The 22,133-nt window shown below is 34.3% G+C and overlaps 2 protein-coding genes across 2 annotated transcripts; one reads left to right on the forward strand and one right to left on the reverse strand.

Moving 5' to 3' along the window:
* Positions 1-3,680: 3,680 nt before the first annotated feature.
* LOTGIDRAFT_157304 (hypothetical protein) lies at positions 3,681-8,714 on the forward strand (the record flags this gene model as incomplete). The annotated part of the gene is made up of 8 exons (XM_009049061.1): positions 3,681-3,805; positions 4,658-4,754; positions 5,710-5,814; positions 5,966-6,102; positions 6,506-6,621; positions 6,777-6,916; positions 7,493-7,569; positions 8,702-8,714. The coding sequence occupies 8 exons, from the start codon at positions 3,681-3,683 to the stop codon at positions 8,712-8,714; spliced, it is 810 nt and encodes a 269-aa protein (XP_009047309.1).
* A 3,502-nt stretch (positions 8,715-12,216) lies between these two features.
* On the reverse strand, positions 12,217-19,868 carry LOTGIDRAFT_230562 (hypothetical protein; the record flags this gene model as incomplete). Its single annotated transcript, XM_009049062.1, has 3 exons — positions 12,217-13,209; positions 13,593-13,704; positions 19,200-19,868. The coding sequence occupies 2 exons, from the start codon at positions 19,866-19,868 to the stop codon at positions 13,681-13,683; spliced, it is 693 nt and encodes a 230-aa protein (XP_009047310.1). The 3' UTR covers positions 12,217-13,209; positions 13,593-13,680.
* Positions 19,869-22,133: the final 2,265 nt, after the last annotated feature.

Below are 22,133 nucleotides of genomic sequence, written 5' to 3' on the forward strand. Positions count from 1 at the left end.
AAATCTATAGATGTAATCTAACCTATAATAACGGTCAGTAATGATACAAATATTGATGGGGTTAAGTCTTGTCTATAAAAGAGGTAAGTAATGATCTATCTTTAAATCTAGTCCATTATAAAGGTCAGTAATGATACAGATATTGATGATCATTAAATCCAGTCCATACTAAAGATCAGTAATGATACAGATATTGACGGTGCTTAAATCTAGACTATAAAAGAGGTCAGTATCTTTCTATCTTTTAATCCAGCCTATAATAAAGGTCAGAAACGATACAAATATTAATGATCTTTAAATCTAATCTGTAATAGATGTCAGATATTGATAATGATTATATTAATCTAGTTTATAATAGAAATCAGTAATAATACAGATATTGATTGCGTTTAAATCTTGTCTATTAAAGAGATTAGTAATGATACAGATATTAATGGTATTCAAATCTTGTCTATTAAAGAGATCAGTAATGATACAGATATTAATGGTATTCAAATCTTGTCTATTAAAGAGATCAGTAATGATACAGGTATTAATGGTATTCAAATCTCGTCTATAAAAGAGGTCAGTAATGATACAGATATTAATGGTATTCAAATCTTGTCTATTACAGAGATCAGTAATGACAGAGATATTACTGGTATTTAAATCTTGTTGCCATTTTGTCATTACCCGCATAGATTATTGTAATTGTTTACTTTAGGATTGACCAAATTATCTTTTAGACTAACGGCAGGAGGTTCAAAATATGACTGCCAGGATTGTTTCCAGAACCAAGATCTCTCAGCACATAACTCCAGTCTTACGTAATTTGCACTAGCTACCCATAAAGTAAAGAATTAATTTTAAAATCAACACTTTTACATAATTTAACTGTCTAAATGATGCTTTTGCAGCTCCATATTTATTTGAATCAATTGAAGATCATAAATTTATGTTCTGCTAGTAAAATGTCTACCAAAACTTACTAAATTTGTATGAGATATGAAATATTCAACCTTCAATCCTACACTTCTTTTAAACTCCTTTGGGCGATAATGAATACTATTACCAAGTTTTTATCAAAATCCGGGAAGTGCCTTTTATGCCTAGTTCACACCAACGGCGAGCAAAGCGCCATCATTTTTTGTTTACTTTTCAAAAAATATCACGATCTCCTAAGTAATGTTACGCTCTGATAAGCTCTGATACGAATTGGTTACGCTTTGGGGACGAATTATTTCCCGATTTGATCAGGCCTTGTTACGCTTTAAATCACATTTATTAAGCTTTGATGCGGTTATGACGCTTTAAATCACGCTCTGATACGATTATCAAGCTCTGTTATGCATTGTTAAGCTCTGTTACGCATTGGAAAATTTCGAAATGGCCGATTTCATGCCGCTTTTGATCAAGTGGTGACAGACCGTGAAAACTGGGGTCCCCGCTTTGAATAAAGCTCTGTTAAGCTTTCCTACGATTTGAGTCAAGCTTTGCTGAACTTTGTTACGCTTTGTTAAGCTTTGATACGTTCTCGGCGCTTTAATCAATTCGTGACAGAGCGCCCAAAATTTTTAAACAGTTTAAAATTTTTTGGCGCTCTTGCCGAATATCCAGCTTTACTCAAAGCTTTCCAACGATCTATTACGACCCTGGCGCTTTCGAGCTTTGTTACGCTTTGGTACCGCTGTGTACGCCGCTTTAAAGCGCCATCAAAGCGCCGTTGGTGTGAACTGAGTATACGAGCTAAAAATTTAATGCGCTTTCAAGATTGCGGTCAATAACTCATATATGATAGTTCTCATTTTTTTATTTTCAATGGGGTTCATCAATGGGCGATAATAAACAATATCGTTAAGTTGCGTTACAACCTGTCGAGAATTGTGCCTTCTTGGGCGTCAACGAAAAAAAATTTTTGATGTTGGCGAATTCAAACACTTCACCAAAATCTGCCAAGAATTGCGTCTTCTAGTCTGTTTACGAGCTAAAAATTGAATGCGTTTTCAAGAACAAGGGCAATAACTTATACCGTACTAAATATTATTCCATGTTTCTGATTTTCAATAGTGTTCATCCTTGGGTGATTACAAACACTCAGACCACGTTTCACCAAAATCCGTCAATAATTGTGCCTTCCAGAGTGTTTACAAGCAAAATCGAACGCGTTTTCAAAATAAGGGCAATAACTCATACTAAATATCTTTCGATTTTTCTGATTTTCAATAGGGATCATCCTTGGTTGATTACAAACACTCGCACCAAGTTTTGTCAAAATCCGTTAATAATTGTGCTTTTTTAAGTGTTTAAGAGCAATTCAACGACAAGGGCAATAACTCATACTAAATATATTTCGATTTTTCTGATTTTCAATAGGGTTCATCCTTGGTTGATTACAAACACTCATAACAAGTTTCGTCAAAATCCATCAAGAATTGTGACTTCTAAAGTGCTTACGAGCAAAGTAAATGGGCGGACGGACCGACGTGGGTGACGACAATATACACCCCTATTCCATGTGGGCGTGTTAAAATGAAATCAAAATTCCAGGTAGTAACTGATTATGATTATTTTTCTCCTTAATAGACACATTGCCTGCTGTACTTGTCAAATTTGTCAAATTTCTTGGTCACTAGGTGGGCCATCACATGTTATTTGTCACTTTGAGGTCAAGGTTTTTTTTTCAAAATGGTAGGAAAATCTGAATAGCTCAATTGATGCATTTCACGGTATACAGTGAAAATATTTCCAATGCGGGGAAAATAGTAATAGTGTTTTAATCTAGTTCATTATATAGGTCAGTAATGATACAGATATTAATAGTGTTTTTATCTAGTCCATAATAGAGGTCAATAATAATACATATAATAATAATAATATTTAAATCTAGTCTATCAGTAATGATACAAATATTGATTGCCAATTAAATCTAGTGCATAATATGTCAATGATGATACATATGATAATGATGTTCCGGTGTTATGAGATATTGCACTTGCAATTTGAGGGTAAGGAGGGTTTGATTCTCCTAAATGTACAGGCCTCGACTTGAACTCATACTTCATTAAGAAAATGGAATAAACGATCTGGAACAGCATGCTGGGTATTTTTCTTCTGTTCAATTAATAAGAGAGGTTAGATTGTTACATACTGATGGGCTTTTGTTTGCTATAAACAAGAGTGCCATTTAAGTTATTTAAATATGCAACAATCACCTTTTGTTTTTATACATGGGGTAATTTTTCTACCAGACTCTCATAATGGGCATGGACTATGCCTATCTTACTTGCTTGATTGCTAGTCGTGTCACTTCTCTCAGAATCCGGATCTACACTAAAATACGTTTGCCAATATAAATTTCGCCAGATTTCGTATACCTTATAAAATTATGATTTATAATTGTGAACAGATCCTGACTAAGATGTAAACGGACCCAGGGGCAAACATAATCACTGTCATTCTCTGACAACTACCCTCACTTGTTTGTGTTTTTTTTTAATGTCAAAACAATATTTCAATAACTTCTGGTCATCATCATGCTGTCTCAAGTCAAACGGATTAAGCCGGCTACTAATTAATTAAGTCAGATTAGTAACTACGATACAATTTCACTTTAATCAAGCAGGATTAAAGGATTTGCTATATATTAAAAAGAGAACATTTTGTGTCGAATCATCCCTATTTTACCGACATTGTACGTTAAAATGGCAAGAGAAGAAAGTCAGCGATTGTTGAGGACGAATACACTGGACACGAAAAATTGTGTTCAAATGATAAAGAAATTACTTACAAGATCGATCATTACATCTGATAATGCGGGGATTGAAAGGTAACACATTTTCATTTCATCTGTGAAATTTGAATGCCTTTGTTTTGGTTATATTAAGGATTTTGCCTTTCAGAATGTTGCTTTATGTCTTTATATGTGTTCAAGCTCTAACCTTTGTTAACACTTTCTTACTCATCTCTTCCAATACCTCTCTGTTACTAGTTTTGTGGATTCGGCATAGGCCTACAATACCTAGATTTGACATAACATAGTATTTTTGCATATATTTTATTAACCATTATTAAAACACTTAAAGGTGCTGACACACAAGAGGTTTTGGTCGGAGATATTTGTCTCCGACACGAATGTTGAGTAAAATCTAGCGTGTGCCCGTGCTTCCACGACATGATTTATATTATCAAACAAGTTGCAAGACAGTCCGCCATCATCCAATCGGATTCCTTTTCCTTCCAATTGCATGTCCGCACGTGATTATCTACAAGGTGGAAAACGACTGGTGCCCGTGTCAGTAGTTGAAACTCAAGACAAGACTCTAATCGGCGACAAATGTCTCCGACAAGACCGGTCGTGTGCCCACACCTGTGCTACACAAGACAGTAATATACATAACCCTTGATTCTCTGCAAACAGGTCTGCAGACAACTTAATTGTGGTGCAGCAGTAGTGCTCTATATTTATTCTCCAGAGGTACCTAATGTTGTTTTAGAGCGGAGGATAATGTCAGCTTTATTGTACAATCCTTGTTTTAAATTTCCACCATCACGAACGGCGAATTACAGAACACTATACAAGTTCTGCCTGTTTTGATTATCAGTCGTTCTAGTATTACTATGGTCTACAGCACTATCCAACGACTATACCATCTATATTTATTTTCCTTTCACTTTACAGGAACAATTTGGTGTCTGAAGAGCGAATAAGATACAAACCATTACCATTAAATACATACCGTTTAAAGCCCTGCAGTGAAAGAGTAGGAAATACACGGGTAAGTCTATATTGGTCAATTTTTGGATAAATTGGCATTGGTTTAAATAATATCAAATTCGCGAATTTATGGTCTTTTTCTCTATGTGAACTATATTAGTGTACAATGTAGTTCGAAACATCTGCCTCTATTCCAGCCTCTGATAGATATTTTGACACTTATCAGCAACTATCAAAATAGCTAGCAGAGGCTGGAATACAGGCATACGTTTCGGTCTATATTGATATAGAGTTGTGCGATATTACAATATCTAAAAAAACGGTATGAGAAAAACACATTTTTCCTATACCGGTATACCGTTGCGATAATTATCATGACGTTATTTTAGCGATATCAGACGATATCATGAGATTTTGGCGCTGAGCTAAAAAAAAGAAACCGTGTACCTACCTCATCAATATATTCCTTATTTCAGTTATTTTTGGCATTTTGTTACAATACTTCTGTAAACGCTAGAGTTTAATAAGAGAATGATACAACGTACATTATATGCCTAACATCGGCAATGCAACACTAGGTTTTAATAGACGAAAAATATAACTGTGTCGGATCAGGAATAACCCTACATTAGAGCTTTGGTCTCATGCGCCAGTTTTAAAATACCTTTAAGCAGAAACAATAAACGAGATACTTTATAACATCATAAAGAGTTCATTTCCGGAAATTTTCTATATCACGATATTTGAACATATCGAGATAAAAAATTTCATATACGCGATACAGAAAAATACCCATATCGCTCAACTCTATATTGATATTCTGTTAATCCTTCATTGATCAAAACTGAAGAGGTTCTTCTGTTTGTTCGATTACTTTATAATTCCGCATAGATTTCTGGCATTAGCCCTGGCATTTGGGGCCTAATGACATAAAATAAATGTGTTTTCGGACAGATATTTCAAGTACCTCAAAATTTTGGGCTCATACATTTACACTATTATTTCTTATTTTTTAGTTTTTAATAACAGAATCAGGCACCGTGCGATTGGAAAATTCGAAATCAAGAAACTCTGGTATTTTATTGACGGAATCAGTTGAAATTTCACAGAATGGAATGCAGGTAGGACAATGTACTCAATTTAGGTTTTTGTAACCCCCGATCGTGTCCTATTGTATAAAGTGGTCGGCGATACAATGAAATTTTTATGGAATAAACAAAGTATTGTAGATGAATGTCTGAATTAAAGTTATAACATCATTTAATTTTCCAGATAACCTACACACAGTGTAGAGAGATACCACAATACAATACAGATATCATCGAACCAGAATACTCTGTCAGAAGAAAAACATATACTTTAGAAGCTTTACCACAGAAACTATATAAATATTATGACCGAGCAACAAAGTAAGAATTATAATTAATTACTGTTCGTGTTGACGTTTGTGCACCAGTCTAATGCTCCGAGGTTCAATTTTTATCATTGAATGTTTTTCGTATTCATTCAATTATAAAAGACCAAACTTCGCTAAGTTGAAAATAAAAGCTAATAGAAACGTTTTAAAAGTCCGATGTAATTTGAATTAGACTGGGTTTCACTCTCTCTTGAACGCAGGCTTGAAAAGAAAAGTCAATTCAATCTTGTTTTCCCCTGTCAGTCAGCGATCCTAAACCCCACTGCCACCCCACCCCACCCCCACTTTGGCTCCGCCACTGGGTAATTATTTTTTGTTTATTTCCACTGTCTTTTGGATTTAATTAGCTTAGTAAAGAGGACTAACGTTTAATTTCCCCAAATTGTTATTTTCAGGTTTGTTGAGTTAGTTAAAGCCACAACACCCAAGATTATCGTGTATACAAAGTCTATGAAATGCATGCTGATGGAAAATTCTAAAAATACATGTTTCGTTGCCAGTTTTAATAATGGTAAGCAGCTGTCAAAATTGTATTAAATCTTACTCTGCAAGAAAGCACTTTCACAAAGAAAAGTACAAAATGAATTTTTACATGCTGTCCGTTCTTACCTGATTTAAACTAATTTGAATTAAGATTTTAACTAATTTGCTTTGTTATACTTAAAGGTCAAACTTATATACGAAAAGGAGAAGATATTGACATGTATGATGTCGAGTCTGAGATATTCGTTCCTGTTAGTAAAGATAAATCATATATTACACAATTTAATCAAGAAACCAGTGCCCTCATTTGTAAGGCCTCTATGGTAAGATTTTACAAGAATATTGAATTCCTTAGACCATTACTCTCAAATATTTTTGCTTTTTTTAACTTACTTATAATCATCTAACATTAGCTGCCAGTCAAAATGTTACGTGATTGGGAAATGTTTAACAATTAAAGGGACAGGTGTGACATTTTGAATATATATAATTAGTCTTCATTAGTACTAGAAATGTACAAAAATCACATAATTCCTTTTGAAATACATATGTCTTTTCTATATATCACAGAGTATCTTAAATTGACGCGTCCTCATTTTAACATTCAAACGCAGATAATTCTGGACACACATGGAGTTGAAAGCTTAAATTTCGACGGTGAGCTGTGAACACTATTACTGATTAGCTCAGCTAAAAAAATTAAAGTTTTTGAGACTTAAATATGATTGGTGAAAAAAATAGCCTACTTGTCCCTTTACGTGAACCACTCTATAAAAAATTCTAATTTGATGAAAAGGTCTGTTAGGTTCTAAAGTCGTAGTTCAATTAGATTTTTGTATTTTACATTCCGGTTGATTAATTTTATAATGTGACTATACACTTAATTTGATTGATTTCAGAGATATAAAACTATGAAGAAGTTGAATAAACAAGTCTCGTCAAATAAAGTTATAACCTTTCCGTTAACTTTAGGAAGGTAGAATGCTTATGTTTTTGGATATCTTTTTTTAGTTTTTTTTTCTTTTAAATTTTATCCAGTTATTGTCCTGGATGTCATCTGCACTAGCAATTTCAGCTGTTTGTATTACTCTTTTTGAGCTAACAATGTTGTTTTAAGATCACGATATTTGCAATATTGACACAATTTGTTAGAATGTAATGCTATATAGGATGTGTTCAGATCAACTTTGACCATGGTAGAATCTGGACCTTGTCGGCCCGAGCGGTCAGAATCTGGTCACCGTCCAGTTGATCATAGTTGCTAGTATGTCTATTTTAAGGATTCGCCAGTCAACTTCAGCCAACCTAAAAACTTCATTGGGTATCATACTATCACAGCATGTAATTTCAAACTACGACCATGATGGCACTTGCACTATCTAATTAAAATTAGATTCCATTTTTTTCTGTTTTCGTTTTCTAATATTTTTAGTCTTCATTGAAATCTAATAGGTTTTCTACCAAAAGTCCATTTAAAGACAGCGTCATTAGAACGGGTCTGTGGAAGAAAATTCGTTAGATTACAATGGAGATAAAAAATATAAAAAAAAAGGATCCGAAATTGTGATCTAATTTTAATTAAATTGAAGCTTGTTAGGAATGGACTGGAAAATGGATTTCTGTAAACTAGTTTGCCCGTTTAATTTGAAAATAAGCATTAAAGAGACAAGTATGCCATTTTGGGGAGTTAATTTTAGTCTTAATATATTTTAATAGTCTTCAGAATTACTAGAAATGTACAAAATCACATTATTCCTTAAAAAAAAAATACTTCAAACTAGGAATTTTACTCACTATTTCTATATATGTCTTTTCTATATATCACAGAGTATCTTAAATTGACAAGTCGTCATATTAACATTCAAACGCATATAATTCTTGACACATAGAGTTGAAGGCTCAAATTTCAACGCTGAGCTGTGAACACATTTACTGATTAGCTCAGCTAAAATAATCCAGTTTCTGAGATTTAAGTATAATTGATAAAAAAATATGGCCTGCCTATCCCTTTAAGTGAACCACTAAATGAAAAATTACAATGCTGATTGGACGAAAAAGTTGTTAGGTTCTATAGTCGTATTTTAACCCACATTAATTTTTCATTCCAGGCAGGTTTTCTGAAGGCTTAGGCTACATGAACTTTTATGAAATGGTTTTGTTTGTTAAAATCAACTCAACAATTATCATATGACAAGAATAAATTATCATAATAAATCAATAATTCATATATATTTATTATATCATTATATTTTTATATCATTATTATTATTTATTAAAGGTGTCTTAGATAACTTATAGTCTATTTTCCCAAACAAATATAGATACGAGTAATAACCACGTGGACTGTTCATTTTACTATGTTTATAAATTCGAACCATTCTAGCCATGTAAAAAAAAAACACCTTGGAAATAGTTTAATTGTATTTTGTTGAAAAATCAACCTTAAGGTCTAAATGAAAACATCAATGAAAAATATATTTGAAAAATAAACTCTTCGTATTTTTCTGGCCCTGCACTACCCTTCCGCTCGTCTCCCTCACACGAGCCTCCTACTTCTCACTACCTCCAATCATCTTGACATCATCCTCTTTCCTCTTATCATCCTTCTCCTCCTCTCATCTCTTGACATTATCCCCCACCATGCTAGATTTCCTGTAATCGTCCCCTCTCTTCTTAACTTCTGTAACGCGGTCGTACTTGTACTTGGTATCAAAACTAACATCTTCTAAAGCATCGGAAGGCATAGCTGTAGAAGTAACATTCATTACGTAGCAGCTAAGTAAACAGTTCACCGACGCACTCCCCCATACCTAGTGGTCATATTAGCAAAACCCTGGACACTTAAATTATCAGCAACACAAGCAGGAACCATTTGATACAGATTCAAGAAACCCTTCTTCAGTTTGCTTGTTGAATCCACCAGCTCCTGAAGCAGTATGAACAACAAAACTGTTCAACCAGGGATAAATGAAGACTGTGAAGATCGATGTGTTACTTTCTATTACATTCAAAAAATAATATTTCAGTATTAACTGAATGAAATGAAAGCCAGGCATTTAATAAGTGCGACTTTTTCCATCTTCCTGATTAAAAGATTTCAGAAATTAGACGTTATATTGAACCCGTAGTGCAATCATTTAGTTTTTAGTAATATCCGTTTGTTGGCTTGTTAATTAGGTAATCTTTGTGAAAAGTATCGTCTTTATATACCTGGATACTTTTTTGTATCCTGATGGTTTTGTAATCTATTCTAAAACCAAAGGTATAGTTAACAGTCCGGGTGGGCGGAGGCCAATTAAGATTGATTTCTGGCAAGCAGATCATACATAAATCATAAATTTAATGATTTCATTAGGTTCCTAATCTTCACAAATATATATTTAGACATTTCTTATGTAACTGTATCGCTTGTAATAGCAAAAATATCATATTATTATAATTTATGACTTTTTGTGTAGCCTACCAAATATCAGCCTTGATAACGATACCCATATAAGGCCACTTTATGTTAATATTACAACGTATGAGAACAGTATTCGCCTTCCATTTCACGTGGGCGTATAAAAAGTGGTATCTTACCGGACTTCTATTGATTTTTTCTGACATATATCATTATATGAAGGCTATAAAATTAAACACATATACCCAACCCTCACTTGCAGAAAACGGAATAACTTTTGATAGCTGTTCAGAAAACCGCAGCGATTTTAACAATTTGTCCTAAATATTTCACAATACTGGTTTAATGATATGTGTTCGACATTGTCTATTATCTTGGAAATATGTTGTAATATTTAGTTGCTAGCGACCACAAAATGAAATGAAATGAATGGAGTTTTACGTCCTACTTTTCTGCACCATGTGGGCTAATGAAGACGGGCGGCATTAGCCTGCTCGTTTTTTCGGTTTCCAACTGTCGAGAAATCTTTAACACGAATATGCCTGGAGGTTAATGCATAAAGAATAATCATATATGTCATTTCGTATCAATTTTATATTGCATATATATTTGTTATTGATTAATTTTGTTTGTCGAAATGCGATACCGGATTTTGGCCTTAAACCTTAATAAAGTGATGCTTATTATTATTATTATTATTAGGGGAGGCTGATCAAGTTATTGTCTTAAATTAAACCTTGGCACAAGTGACCCTTATGACTTCAAAATTCTGAGCGCAAACGTATTTTCGACTGCTAGCAACTACCGATACATTTTCAGAATACAGACCTCACTTAACAAGAACTGAATGAAAGATTCCAACTCACAATAAAAATTGGCGACGCTTACGATGCCCGTCTGGCAGAAAGAATCCTGGACAACTGGTACCAAGTAATTGTTTTATTGTTAGCCTTACACAAACAGGTTCTTCGGTTAAAAACTAGTAATTTTAAAAAATAACAGACATTACAACATGTATCGTACTGTGCAAACCTTGATACTTTTCTTTTTCTTTAAGATAGAGGCTCAATTCTTTTTATTATTTAGAGTCTTACAATCCATATAATCTCATTGAAAACCTAACAACGATTATGTAGGTTATCATCATGAAGGGTATGACTCTCTTAAACTAATATTTATTTACCTTTCTATAATTGGGTCATAGATAAAAGACATATTGCTATATTGCTAGGTTATATATAATGATACTAATAATAATATTTTTTTATTGTAACTATCCACGGCAAAATAAAAATAAAACAAGTTATCAATTGCGCTTGATACAAAATTTGAAAATTGAAAATTCAGATAATGTATAAAAAAATTAAAATATTGCACAATACCACAAAAAGATGGGTTTTGAGATTCTTTTTAGAAGAATCTAGTTCAAAACATTTTCTGATAGCTGTTGGTAATGAATTCCATAAAGCTGGAGCGCTTTTGTCGAAGGACTTTTCGCCGGTCCTGACACCCTTCTTTTTGCACTCAAATCGTTCCATAGAACGTAGGGATTTGCCTGGCAAATGCCACTGAATAAGGGAAGACAAATATGACTGTGCAAGATCGTGTATTGATTTAAATGTCAACAGCAAAATGTTGTATTCAATCCGATACTCTATCGGTAACCAATGTAGATCATAAAGCACAGGAGTAATATGTTTAGAGACAATGCGCGCGGCAGTATTTTGCAAAAGCTGTGGACGCTTTATTTGATTACCACTGGTACTGGAGTACAATAAATTACGCTTATCTAATCTAGAGGTAACCATGGAGTGAACAAGCTGTTCAGTAGTGAACTTTGTGAGGTATTTACGAATTAAACCAATTCTGCGAAGGTGAAATCCCATCGAACGACACAGCAGATATCTGATACTTCATGGAGAGCACTGTCTAAAATGACACCTAGACTCCTGGCCTGGAAATAGACGGGGATCTCTGAACCACAAACACACACACTGACATGGTCGGTCAACCCCCCAGTGGGAGAAGCGCTTAATTTCTGTTTTGTCAACGTTGAGCCATAGAAAATCGTGTGCCATCCAGGCACGAACCTCAGCGTTACAAGGCTCAAGGCGAACAATCACCAGGACTAAATGATAAATTTGGGTGTCGTCCACATTCTGATCGCTATAAGCCACGTTATAGGTCACCCGAGGGAAAACATTAGATTAAAATAATTATACGAAATGCATGCAAAATTTTATTAAAACCGTATAAGTTGGTAAGCGTATAAAAATATCAGTTCAGGAAAAAGTAAAATAGAAAAAGTGTTTTTTGCCAAGCTTCATTATTTCAAGGAACATACAAAAAGGAAAGAAAATACAGTTTCATTTCAGAGTTTGAATGTTAACAATGCTTTCATTATTCTTTTGATAAGACGCGTATAGTCGAGATTTTGTTGGTAGGTGTACATAAAAGCTTTAGTCACGTTAGGATTGTTCAGCTGCCAATGATTCGCTTTAGCCATCTCCATCACCTTAGAGGTACTAACCATACCAACCTCATCAATGATGATATGAGTAATATCTTGTAAACCGGGACTACGTAAGATTTTTGGAAGCATACCAAGAACTATTTCACCGAATACACCATTAGCTTGACTTGGTGGTAGGGTCTTTTTAAAATCGCTATAAGCAAAATATATAGCTTCTAATTGTCTAAATAGATGATCGTTGTCTAATAGAGCTTGTCCGAGTAATCTAGCTTTTTCCAGTTGGCTGTATTCTTTCTTGATGTACTTGGCACCACTGTCACTTCCAACATCAGCTAAAGTTGTGGTCCAGAGGAGTAAACCAGCCAACAATATATGAACTATTTTGAACATTCTGTTACACCTGTAAGTGAGAGGTCCTTTAATATACTTCAAAACACCTCTAGGTAATATAATGATCAAATCGGCTAATTTATTTTTCCTTAAACGTATGATGCTTCTTTTAAATAACACTTTTAAAGTACACGAGATCTTATGGATGTGATTTTGTCCAAGGTTTTCCAACTAATCTAATGTTCTTGGTCGGTCAATGGCAATGTTTCGTAAGAAAAAACCTTATTATAAAGAAACGAACAACATGTGATTTCTCAGATAAGAAACTGGCCCAGCCCAGTACATGTCATTGAAATTTGTCCACATCTACCAAAATATGCCACCTGTATTACCAATAGGTCAAAATTTTTAATCTATAATGTAAAACATAAGCAACTCTACACTCAAATCAGCCTAGTATTAAAACCCACTGTCGCAGTGTCGGGTTGGTAACATAAGTTTTTGTTTAATACCCCTCGCCCACTGCGAAATAAATATCAAAATGAAAGTAATAACACCTACTACAGTTAATACTTATCCTTTTGTCATAATTATGATACCGTTTTAAAAATCTTCTGTTAGGTATACAACGAACATAAAATTTAATTTCTCAAGAATGGTCAATATGAGTATATCCGATTATATAAGGATCCTGTTATGTTATTTATGACACCAGGTAAATCTACTGATGAATATATGCTCTTATGGCCAAGTTTAAAATTCTTAAATTTTATTTTCATTCTAAGACGTAGTATACCTTTTGTTCCAGACTATCCTTAGGGGGCGAAGAAGGTTCTAGATAAGACAAACTTCCAGTAATGTCTTTTATTCCAAGCAGAATTATGTTACAGAAATAATAAAATTTTATTCTGAAAAGAGAAAAGTTATACTGATAAGAATCAATATCAACTAAATGCACGTAACCTCGTTTAGCAAGACTACAGACTACACTTAACTGATCAACGCACACAAGTTGGCTCTATAAGTTCCATTCTCTTATTACCTACCTAACATATTGAATACAATACAGATATGAAACTGACAATATATTGAGACTTATGAAAATACGTTGTATAACTAGGAAATATACAATAAATCTTAGCGGACAGGAAAATTGTGTCTATGAAATGCAAACTATGATCTAGACAATTCTGACACTTTAAACAGGAAATACTCATAGCAAACGCATTGACACATGTACACTAGGCTATAATAATATGCTGAATACATTTATAAATAAAATATAATAGGTACCTGAAGGGTTTTGTCTCTAGACCTTAAATTATTATCAATATGTCTGCGAAAGTTGAAGGCGACTCTTCTGAATGAATATGGCGATTTAACACGAGGAGCAACAAAAGGTCACGTGGACCAATGAAAATTATATTACCTAATATAGACATACAATGACGTAAATATATTAAAGCTGAATTCTATGAAAACTAAAACAAAGTAAATAGCGACTGACTATTCAGAACAATCCTCCAAGGGGCCAAGGAGTGACGGAGTACATATTTTAACATACATATAAACTTAATTAACTAAACATACTATTACAAAGTTTACAAATTTGACACTTCTAATATTGGACAACACATTTGAATAGATCTTTTATACTCATTAGACTTAGTGCGAACTTTAACATTACGAACTATGCCATCTGTTCCAGGATATACTTCAATTATGCGTGCAAGTTGCCATTTTCCACGAGCAATATTAGAATCTCTTAATAATACAATATCATTAACTTGTAATTGACGACCTTTAGATTGCCATTTGACACGTCTCATTAATGTAGGAAAATACTCTTTGATTAACCTATCAAAAAATCTAGTTACAATAGTTTGAACAAATTCAAAGCGTTTATGCAAATTTTTTGTTTCTTGAAAAGGTCCTTGAGGAATTTCTGCTGTAGCTCTACCCAAAATAAAATGATTTGGTGTGATGGGTTGTAAGTCATTTGGATCACTGGATGAGAATGTAATAGGTCTACTATTGACTAAACACTTCACTTCTGAAAATACAGTTGACATCTCATTCCAAGATAAAGTTTGTTCTCCAACCGAAACTTTTAAAGCATTTTTCACTTGTTTGATTAGACTTTCAAACATTCCTCCTTGATGAGGACTAAGTGGTGTATTAAACTTCCACGACACTTTATGAAGCATTGCAAAATCTTCTATTTGAGATTTCCCATTTTCAAATAACTGTTTGAGTTCTTTTTGGGCCCCAACAAAATTTGAACCATTATCTGATATAATAACACTGGGCCACCCATGTTGAGCTGCAAATCTCCTTAAAGTATGAAGAAAAGCTGATGTTGAAGGATTTTCAGCAATGTCCAAATGTATGGCTCTGGTTGTACCACATGAAAATATAACTCCCCATGCTTTAGTGCACTTGTTTCTGGATATTCTCAAATGAAACAGACCAAACAAATCTACCCTGGTCACTGTGAACGGTGGTGAATGAGGTTTTAATCTATCAGCAGGTAAATCAGCCATAAGAGTTTGATGAACACTTTGACGGAGTTTCCGACAATTTACACAGTCTCTAATGAGCCCTTTCACAAAACATCTTCCGCGAATAATCCAAAATTTTCTTCTCACATCACTTAATGTCCGTTCGGCTCCACAATGTTTGTTTTTATCATGATATTCACGAACAATAAGTTTTGAAATGTAACAGTCAGGTGTAAGAAGTACAGGGTGTTTTTCATCGTAATCCAATCGAGATTTACTTAAACGGCCACCTACTCTAACAATGTCATTTATAACAAAAGGTGTTAAGTCTCGAAATCGATTCTCAAAATCTGATATAAATTCTTTCTGAGCATTACGAAGTAGCAAATTTTCAGCAGACTCTAATTCTTCTGGTTGTAGAACTCTCTCAGATATGTTTGACTTCTTAAGTAATTTTGACACGAAACGTAAGCAAAATGCTGTTACTCTTACTAATTTTGACCAATTTGAAAATCTTGCAATGTCAATAAATAGTTCTGATTTTGTCACATGACACAAAATCTTAACAGGTTTAACTTCTAAATTCAAATTAGTATCTAACTCTGAACTTTCCACAGGCCATTCAGATTCTGGACAATTTAAAAACGTTGGACCACTCATCCATCTACCATGTAGATCTTTAACTTGGACACCTCGACTCAAATCATCAGCTGGATTAAGACGACTTGGTATGTACTTGAAACTGGAAATGTCCCATGTAGATTGTATTTCAGCAACTCTGACTCCAACGAATGCCTTTAATGTAGCGGACTCAGATCGCAACCAATGAAGAACCACTTGCGAATCTGACCAAATAATAACTCTACTAGGTTTTACTCTCAACTCAGTATAAACAGTTGTTGCTAATCTGGATGCTATTAAAGATGCCATAAGCTCTAACCTGGGAATTGTGGTTTGATGAAGGGGGGCAACTCTTGCCTTGGCTGACATTAAACGTGTTTGTCTTCCTTGGTCTGTATTCCATGATAGATAAGATACAGCTCCATAGGCATTTATACTGGCATCACCAAATACATGAAGTTCTGGAAGTCCAACTGCATTGTTGGGTTTTACACACCTAGGAAAGGTTATAGTTTCTAATTGTTTGATCTCATTGAAAATGTCAATCCATGTTTCTCTCAATGAATCAGGTAATAAATCATCCCAATCATATGATTTTAATCTCCAAATTTCTTGCATGGCAATTTTGGCTCTTATTGTCACTGCAGCAGCTAATCCCAAAGGGTCATAAAACATTGAAATTCTAGAAAGTACTGATCTCTTAGTGAATGTTTTGATGTCTATATCTTTCACAGAAAAATGAATAGTGTCAGATGCTGAATTCCATCCTACGCCTAATGTCTTTGTGTTACTACCACTCTCTCCATTTACTCCAAACTCTGGAAATGATATTTCATGTAGAATATTCTTAGACACTGTGGAATCGGAATGTTCTGTATTGAGTCTCTGACCAACACTCTGTGACGAACAAATCCACTCTTTCACTTTAAAACCAGATGATTTTAAAACTGTTTCTAATTGCATGATACTCTGTAAAGCTTCTTCTTGAGTTTCACAAGAATGAATTAAGTCGTCCATATAACGATCATTTTGAAGAATATAAGCTGCATAGGGAAATGTTTCCTTGTTTTGTTCTGCAATATGAAGCATAACATAACTCGCCATTGCAGGTGAGGATTTATCCCCAAATGTAACTCTCATCAGACGAAATATAGTTGGATCTACTGATGAATCTAGATTACGCCACAGGAAACGATGAAGATGAGTGTCTTTCTCTTCCATATTTGTAAAAACATTTTAGAAATGTCCCCTGCAAAGGCTATTCTGTTCTCTCGAAACCTTATCAATACACTCAGAAGGTCTCCTATTAGACAGGGGCCTCTACACAAAAATGAGTTCAAAGATACACCATTAATGATACAGGCAGGATCATACACAACTCTCAATGGAGTACTAAGTTTATCAGGTCTATACACTCCATGATGTGGAAGATAGTAAGTAGGATATGTGTAGTTATCTCCCTTATTCACTTTACAAGCCCAACCATTTCTCTCATAATCATTAATCACATCATCATATAACTTAGCCTTAATTGGGTCTTTTAGTAGTTGTCTCTCGAGCGATGCTAAACGTTTCTCTGCTGTCAGGTAGCTGTCAGGTAATTCGCTTGGATCTCTTTTCCATGGGAGTCCAATACTATATCGACCATCCTTCAATGTACAAGATTCTTCAAAGATCTTTAATGTATGTTTATCTTCTAAAGATATTGGTGTGATGGGACAATTACAAGCAGGAGCTTTGACTCCTAAAGTTTCAAAGTCATAAAATGTTTGTAAGTTAACTTTGCTCACTAAGTTGACAGAGTAAACAGGAGTTTGTTTAGTGTTTTTCTCAGGACCTATAACATACCAACCTAATTTGGTCTTCTTTGCCAAAGGTTCAAAGGGTAAACCTTGACGCAATGTTTCTTCAGCATGAAGGTGGCTATACTGTACACCTAAAATGATGTCTATTTCTCCAGATGTATGATTAAATTCAATGTCTCTTAAATGATCAAAGGATTTCAACCATTCTTTATCAATTGGAGGCACTTTGTTGATAGTTGAATCAATTTCATGTGCTTCTACTTTAAATTCTTCTCCACCATCCAATGATGACACATAGAAAGTTAATCGTCTGCTTAATTTCTGCTCTATATATTTACCACCTACTACTGCTAAATCTAATTTCTCTGGACGACCTTGAAGACCTAGATCTTTAGCAAATCGTGTCCGTATAAGTGTTGCAGTAGCTCCACTGTCTATGAAAATATTACCATTACGATATCGACCATTGGGTGAACGTATTTTAACTTGAAGGACAGGTAACATACCATTTCTATCTAGAGTTGACATTGTGCTTGATACAGGGGTTGGATCGGTATGTAGCAATTTATTATGCAGACGTGTACAGTTATTAATATTACATTGTCTCTTATTACGACAATCTCTTGTTATGTGACCTTTATTTAAACACGAAAAACAAAGTCTGAGTTCGACAACCTTTTTTGTCTTCTCATCATGTGATAAATTCTTGAATGTAGGACACTCAAATACTCTGTGATTTAATTCACACACTGGACATTTATAATCAAAAGTTCTCTGAGTAGAGTTGACTGATCTCCCAAAGTTAGATGAACGTGAAGGATAGGGTTTACTATTATTGTCACTTTTCACTGGTTTGATGATTTCACCAATATCAGGATCAAAAATACTTCTAACCTTTTTTCTAACAAAGTCACTAATATGACGAATTGTAGGTGTGATTCCTTTCTCTCTGATGTCAGGGAGTCTATTGTTCCATGAAGTGATCCATGGATCCGGAAAACGTCTCACAATAGAACGTAAAGTTTCACTAGCATTAACATCAGCCTCATAACATATCATTTTTAATGCAGCTATACAACTAATTATGTCCATCGAAAAATCCCTTAATTTATTTCTCTCAGAAATCGCCAATTTTGAATACTTTGTCAGTTTGTTTATAAATGTCCTAGCTATAACACTCTTTTGACCAAATTCTTCTTTAAGAGTTTTAAGTGCAGTTGCATACATAATGCCTTGATTTCCCATACCTGATATAACACGACTTGCTTCTCCCTCTAGACTCATAGTTAGTTGAATCATTCTCATTTCATCTTTTAAATGAGGTTTATTATGAATGTGAATTTTGAACTTTTCCATAAACTCAATATACATAGATGGATCACCGTTGAATTTCGATATTTGAATAGAAGGAATGTCACGACTAGCTTCTAATTTTAATAAAGCCTCAGCAATAGATAGGTCTCTTGTTTCACTAACCAGATCAGTTTCAGTGTATTCTTTCAGCTCATCGATCCATGAGTCAAATGGTTTATTTGAAGGTGAGGATGAAGTAGCATTTCTAGATGTTTCTCTGGATACTGTAGAATGGGTAATGGGGTTTAACTCAGGTTGTACATGTATCTCTGATGTAGTTGACAAATTACTAGGGGGACTCTCATCCATAGATGGACTAACGGGAACATGTGATGGTGTAGGATTCAACAAATTGTCATTCTCATTTGCTTCTAGCAAATCTTGGTTTCTTGGCACAACAACAGGAGATGGGGAACGAATGCTCTGATTGTGTCTATTTAGTGAAGTAATGTAATCTTCAATCTCTTCCTCCACATCAAATATTGTGGAAAGTAAATCATCATCCCATTTATCAAGTTTAACTGTCTCAGAAGAAAGAACTAAATTGTAAAGACTATTATTTAAGGTTCTCACAGTCTCACAATCCTGTTTAATTTCACTCAGTTCTCTTTTGATTCTTCTAATGTTGGTATCATTATTTCTCAAAGATTCTCTCACACGGTTTATAGCTCGTGTTATTCGACCTTTTAGAATCTTTCTTTTGTTTTTGATATCTACCAACTCTGACGTTTCATCCACTTCAATAGATGGACCAGCATGGACATCTGCCACAGTCTCCTCCGAACCAGACATATTGATTCTCTCTTCTTACTCAGGAAATAACTGGTCAACAGGAATCATAAACAATAAATTCTCTCAGAATTCCCTTCAGAAAATTGTATGTTCCAGACTATCCTTAGGGGGCGAAGAAGGTTCTAGATAAGACAAACTTCCAGTAATGTCTTTTATTCCAAGCAGAATTATGTTACAGAAATAATAAAATTTTATTCTGAAAAGAGAAAAGTTATACTGATAAGAATCAATATCAACTAAAGGCACGTAACCTCGTTTAGCAAGACTACAGACTACACTTAACTGATCAACGCACACAAGTTGGCTCTATAAGTTCCATTCTCTTATTACCTACCTAACATATTGAATACAATACAGATATGAAACTGACAATATATTGAGACTTATGAAAATACGTTGTATAACTAGGAAATATACAATAAATCTTAGCGGACAGGAAAATTGTGTCTATGAAATGCAAACTATGATCTAGACAATTCTGACACTTTAAACAGGAAATACTCATAGAAAACGCATTGACACATGTACACTAGGCTATAATAATATGCTGAATACATTTATAAATAAAATATAATAGGTACCTGAAGGGTTTTGTCTCTAGACCTTAAATTATTATCAATATGTCTGCGAAAGTTGAAGGCGACTCTTCTGAATGAATATGGCGATTTAACACGAGGAGCAACAAAAGGTCACGTGGACCAATGAAAATTATATTACCTAATATAGACATACAATGACGTAAATATATTAAAGCTGAATTCTATGAAAACTAAAACAAAGTAAATAGCGACTGACTATTCAGAACACCTTTTCCACCTTATACCCCCATTTCAGCAAGAATTGTTTTTACCAATAGGCCCGATCTGAACCAGAGTTTCCCCGATGATTTATTTTTCTGATCGGCCCGATTGTCGTCTTGAATGGACTCAAATCGTCCCCCTTTTTGACCAGATTGAGTCCCACCACTGGATTATTGCGGGGTTACGAATCACAGATGTTCCTCGAGCGATCGATTTTGAGTAGGTACACGACAAAGATCCGTTTCTCACCGCAAGCGATCTTCCCACGTTGTTCGGCAGAGTGTGGCCAAATGTAGGCGTAGGTTGACGAAGGGAGCCACAGGAAACCGAAAGTATCTTACTTGCTTGATTACTGGTGGTATTGAACTGGACAACAAAGGGTGCTATGTCTGCATTATGATGAATATCCAATCCTATAGGTCTGGGCGAATGGGAATAATGGTTGTAACATTGCAACATAAGTATCTTATTTAGCTGGTCTTACTGTGAATAACATGTTTTTCAATTGACTCTAATCTATGATTTCAAAAAGGGATACTATTTCAGATTATCCACAATTGAGATAACAACAGATATGAAAGTTATTACTTATTAACACACGATCTTGTTCCATTTTCTAGAACTATAAACTTATACGTCCTGTGCCTGTGCTTTCGTAATGTACTTTTCAACGCAATGTTACAACCACTATTCCCTATTGAAAGCATAGAAGATGAAACTAAGAAAAACCTTCAAGCTAGGGAGGCCCATTCGCCCACAAGATAAAATTTGAAGATTAATGTGATAATGCAAGAAACATTGTGCTCTAAGGAATAGATTGATATATATGTTTTTTCTTTTATCAGTATACACCTGTAATAGCTGGGCATGGTCAATCATGGCATGATACGATACGTATCGCGATACAAGAGTCACTATACGATACATATCACGATATGGGTTAATGGGATAAAAATTAATATTTTATCTTCAAAGTTTCTATATATATATTAATTTATAACTTTATAACTGTGATATTTGGTAAAATAGTTGATAGAAGTGGTTAATGTCCACTGTCTTATAAAAAGTTTCTAACAATTTCATAACCCAACTTATAAAAAATCTCAACTTTTTTATGGAATAAAAGGTATCGTCAAGTTTCGATACACGACGTCGTGATACGATACTCGTATCGTGGCATGTCGTATCACGATACATCGATTCACCGTGCCAGCACTAGTAATAGCTGCTTCATGTTTGAGTAAAATATCAGCTAAGCATGAAAATAGGTTTGTAGTCGCGGGGCCTGTAAAATTTTGAATATTCCTCTTTAAACATCTAAGATGCGCAGTGGCCATTTTGGAATTTAGCATGTAGATCAACATTACATAAATTTGACGATTCCATTAGATTCTTGGCCTGAAGATATATATATTTAGACAATTCATAGTAATTGTATCGCATTTAATAGCGAAAATATCGCTTT

This window comes from Lottia gigantea (assembly GCF_000327385.1).
Source record: "Lottia gigantea unplaced genomic scaffold LOTGIsca_13, whole genome shotgun sequence".
Classification (NCBI taxonomy): Eukaryota; Metazoa; Mollusca; class Gastropoda; family Lottiidae; genus Lottia; species Lottia gigantea.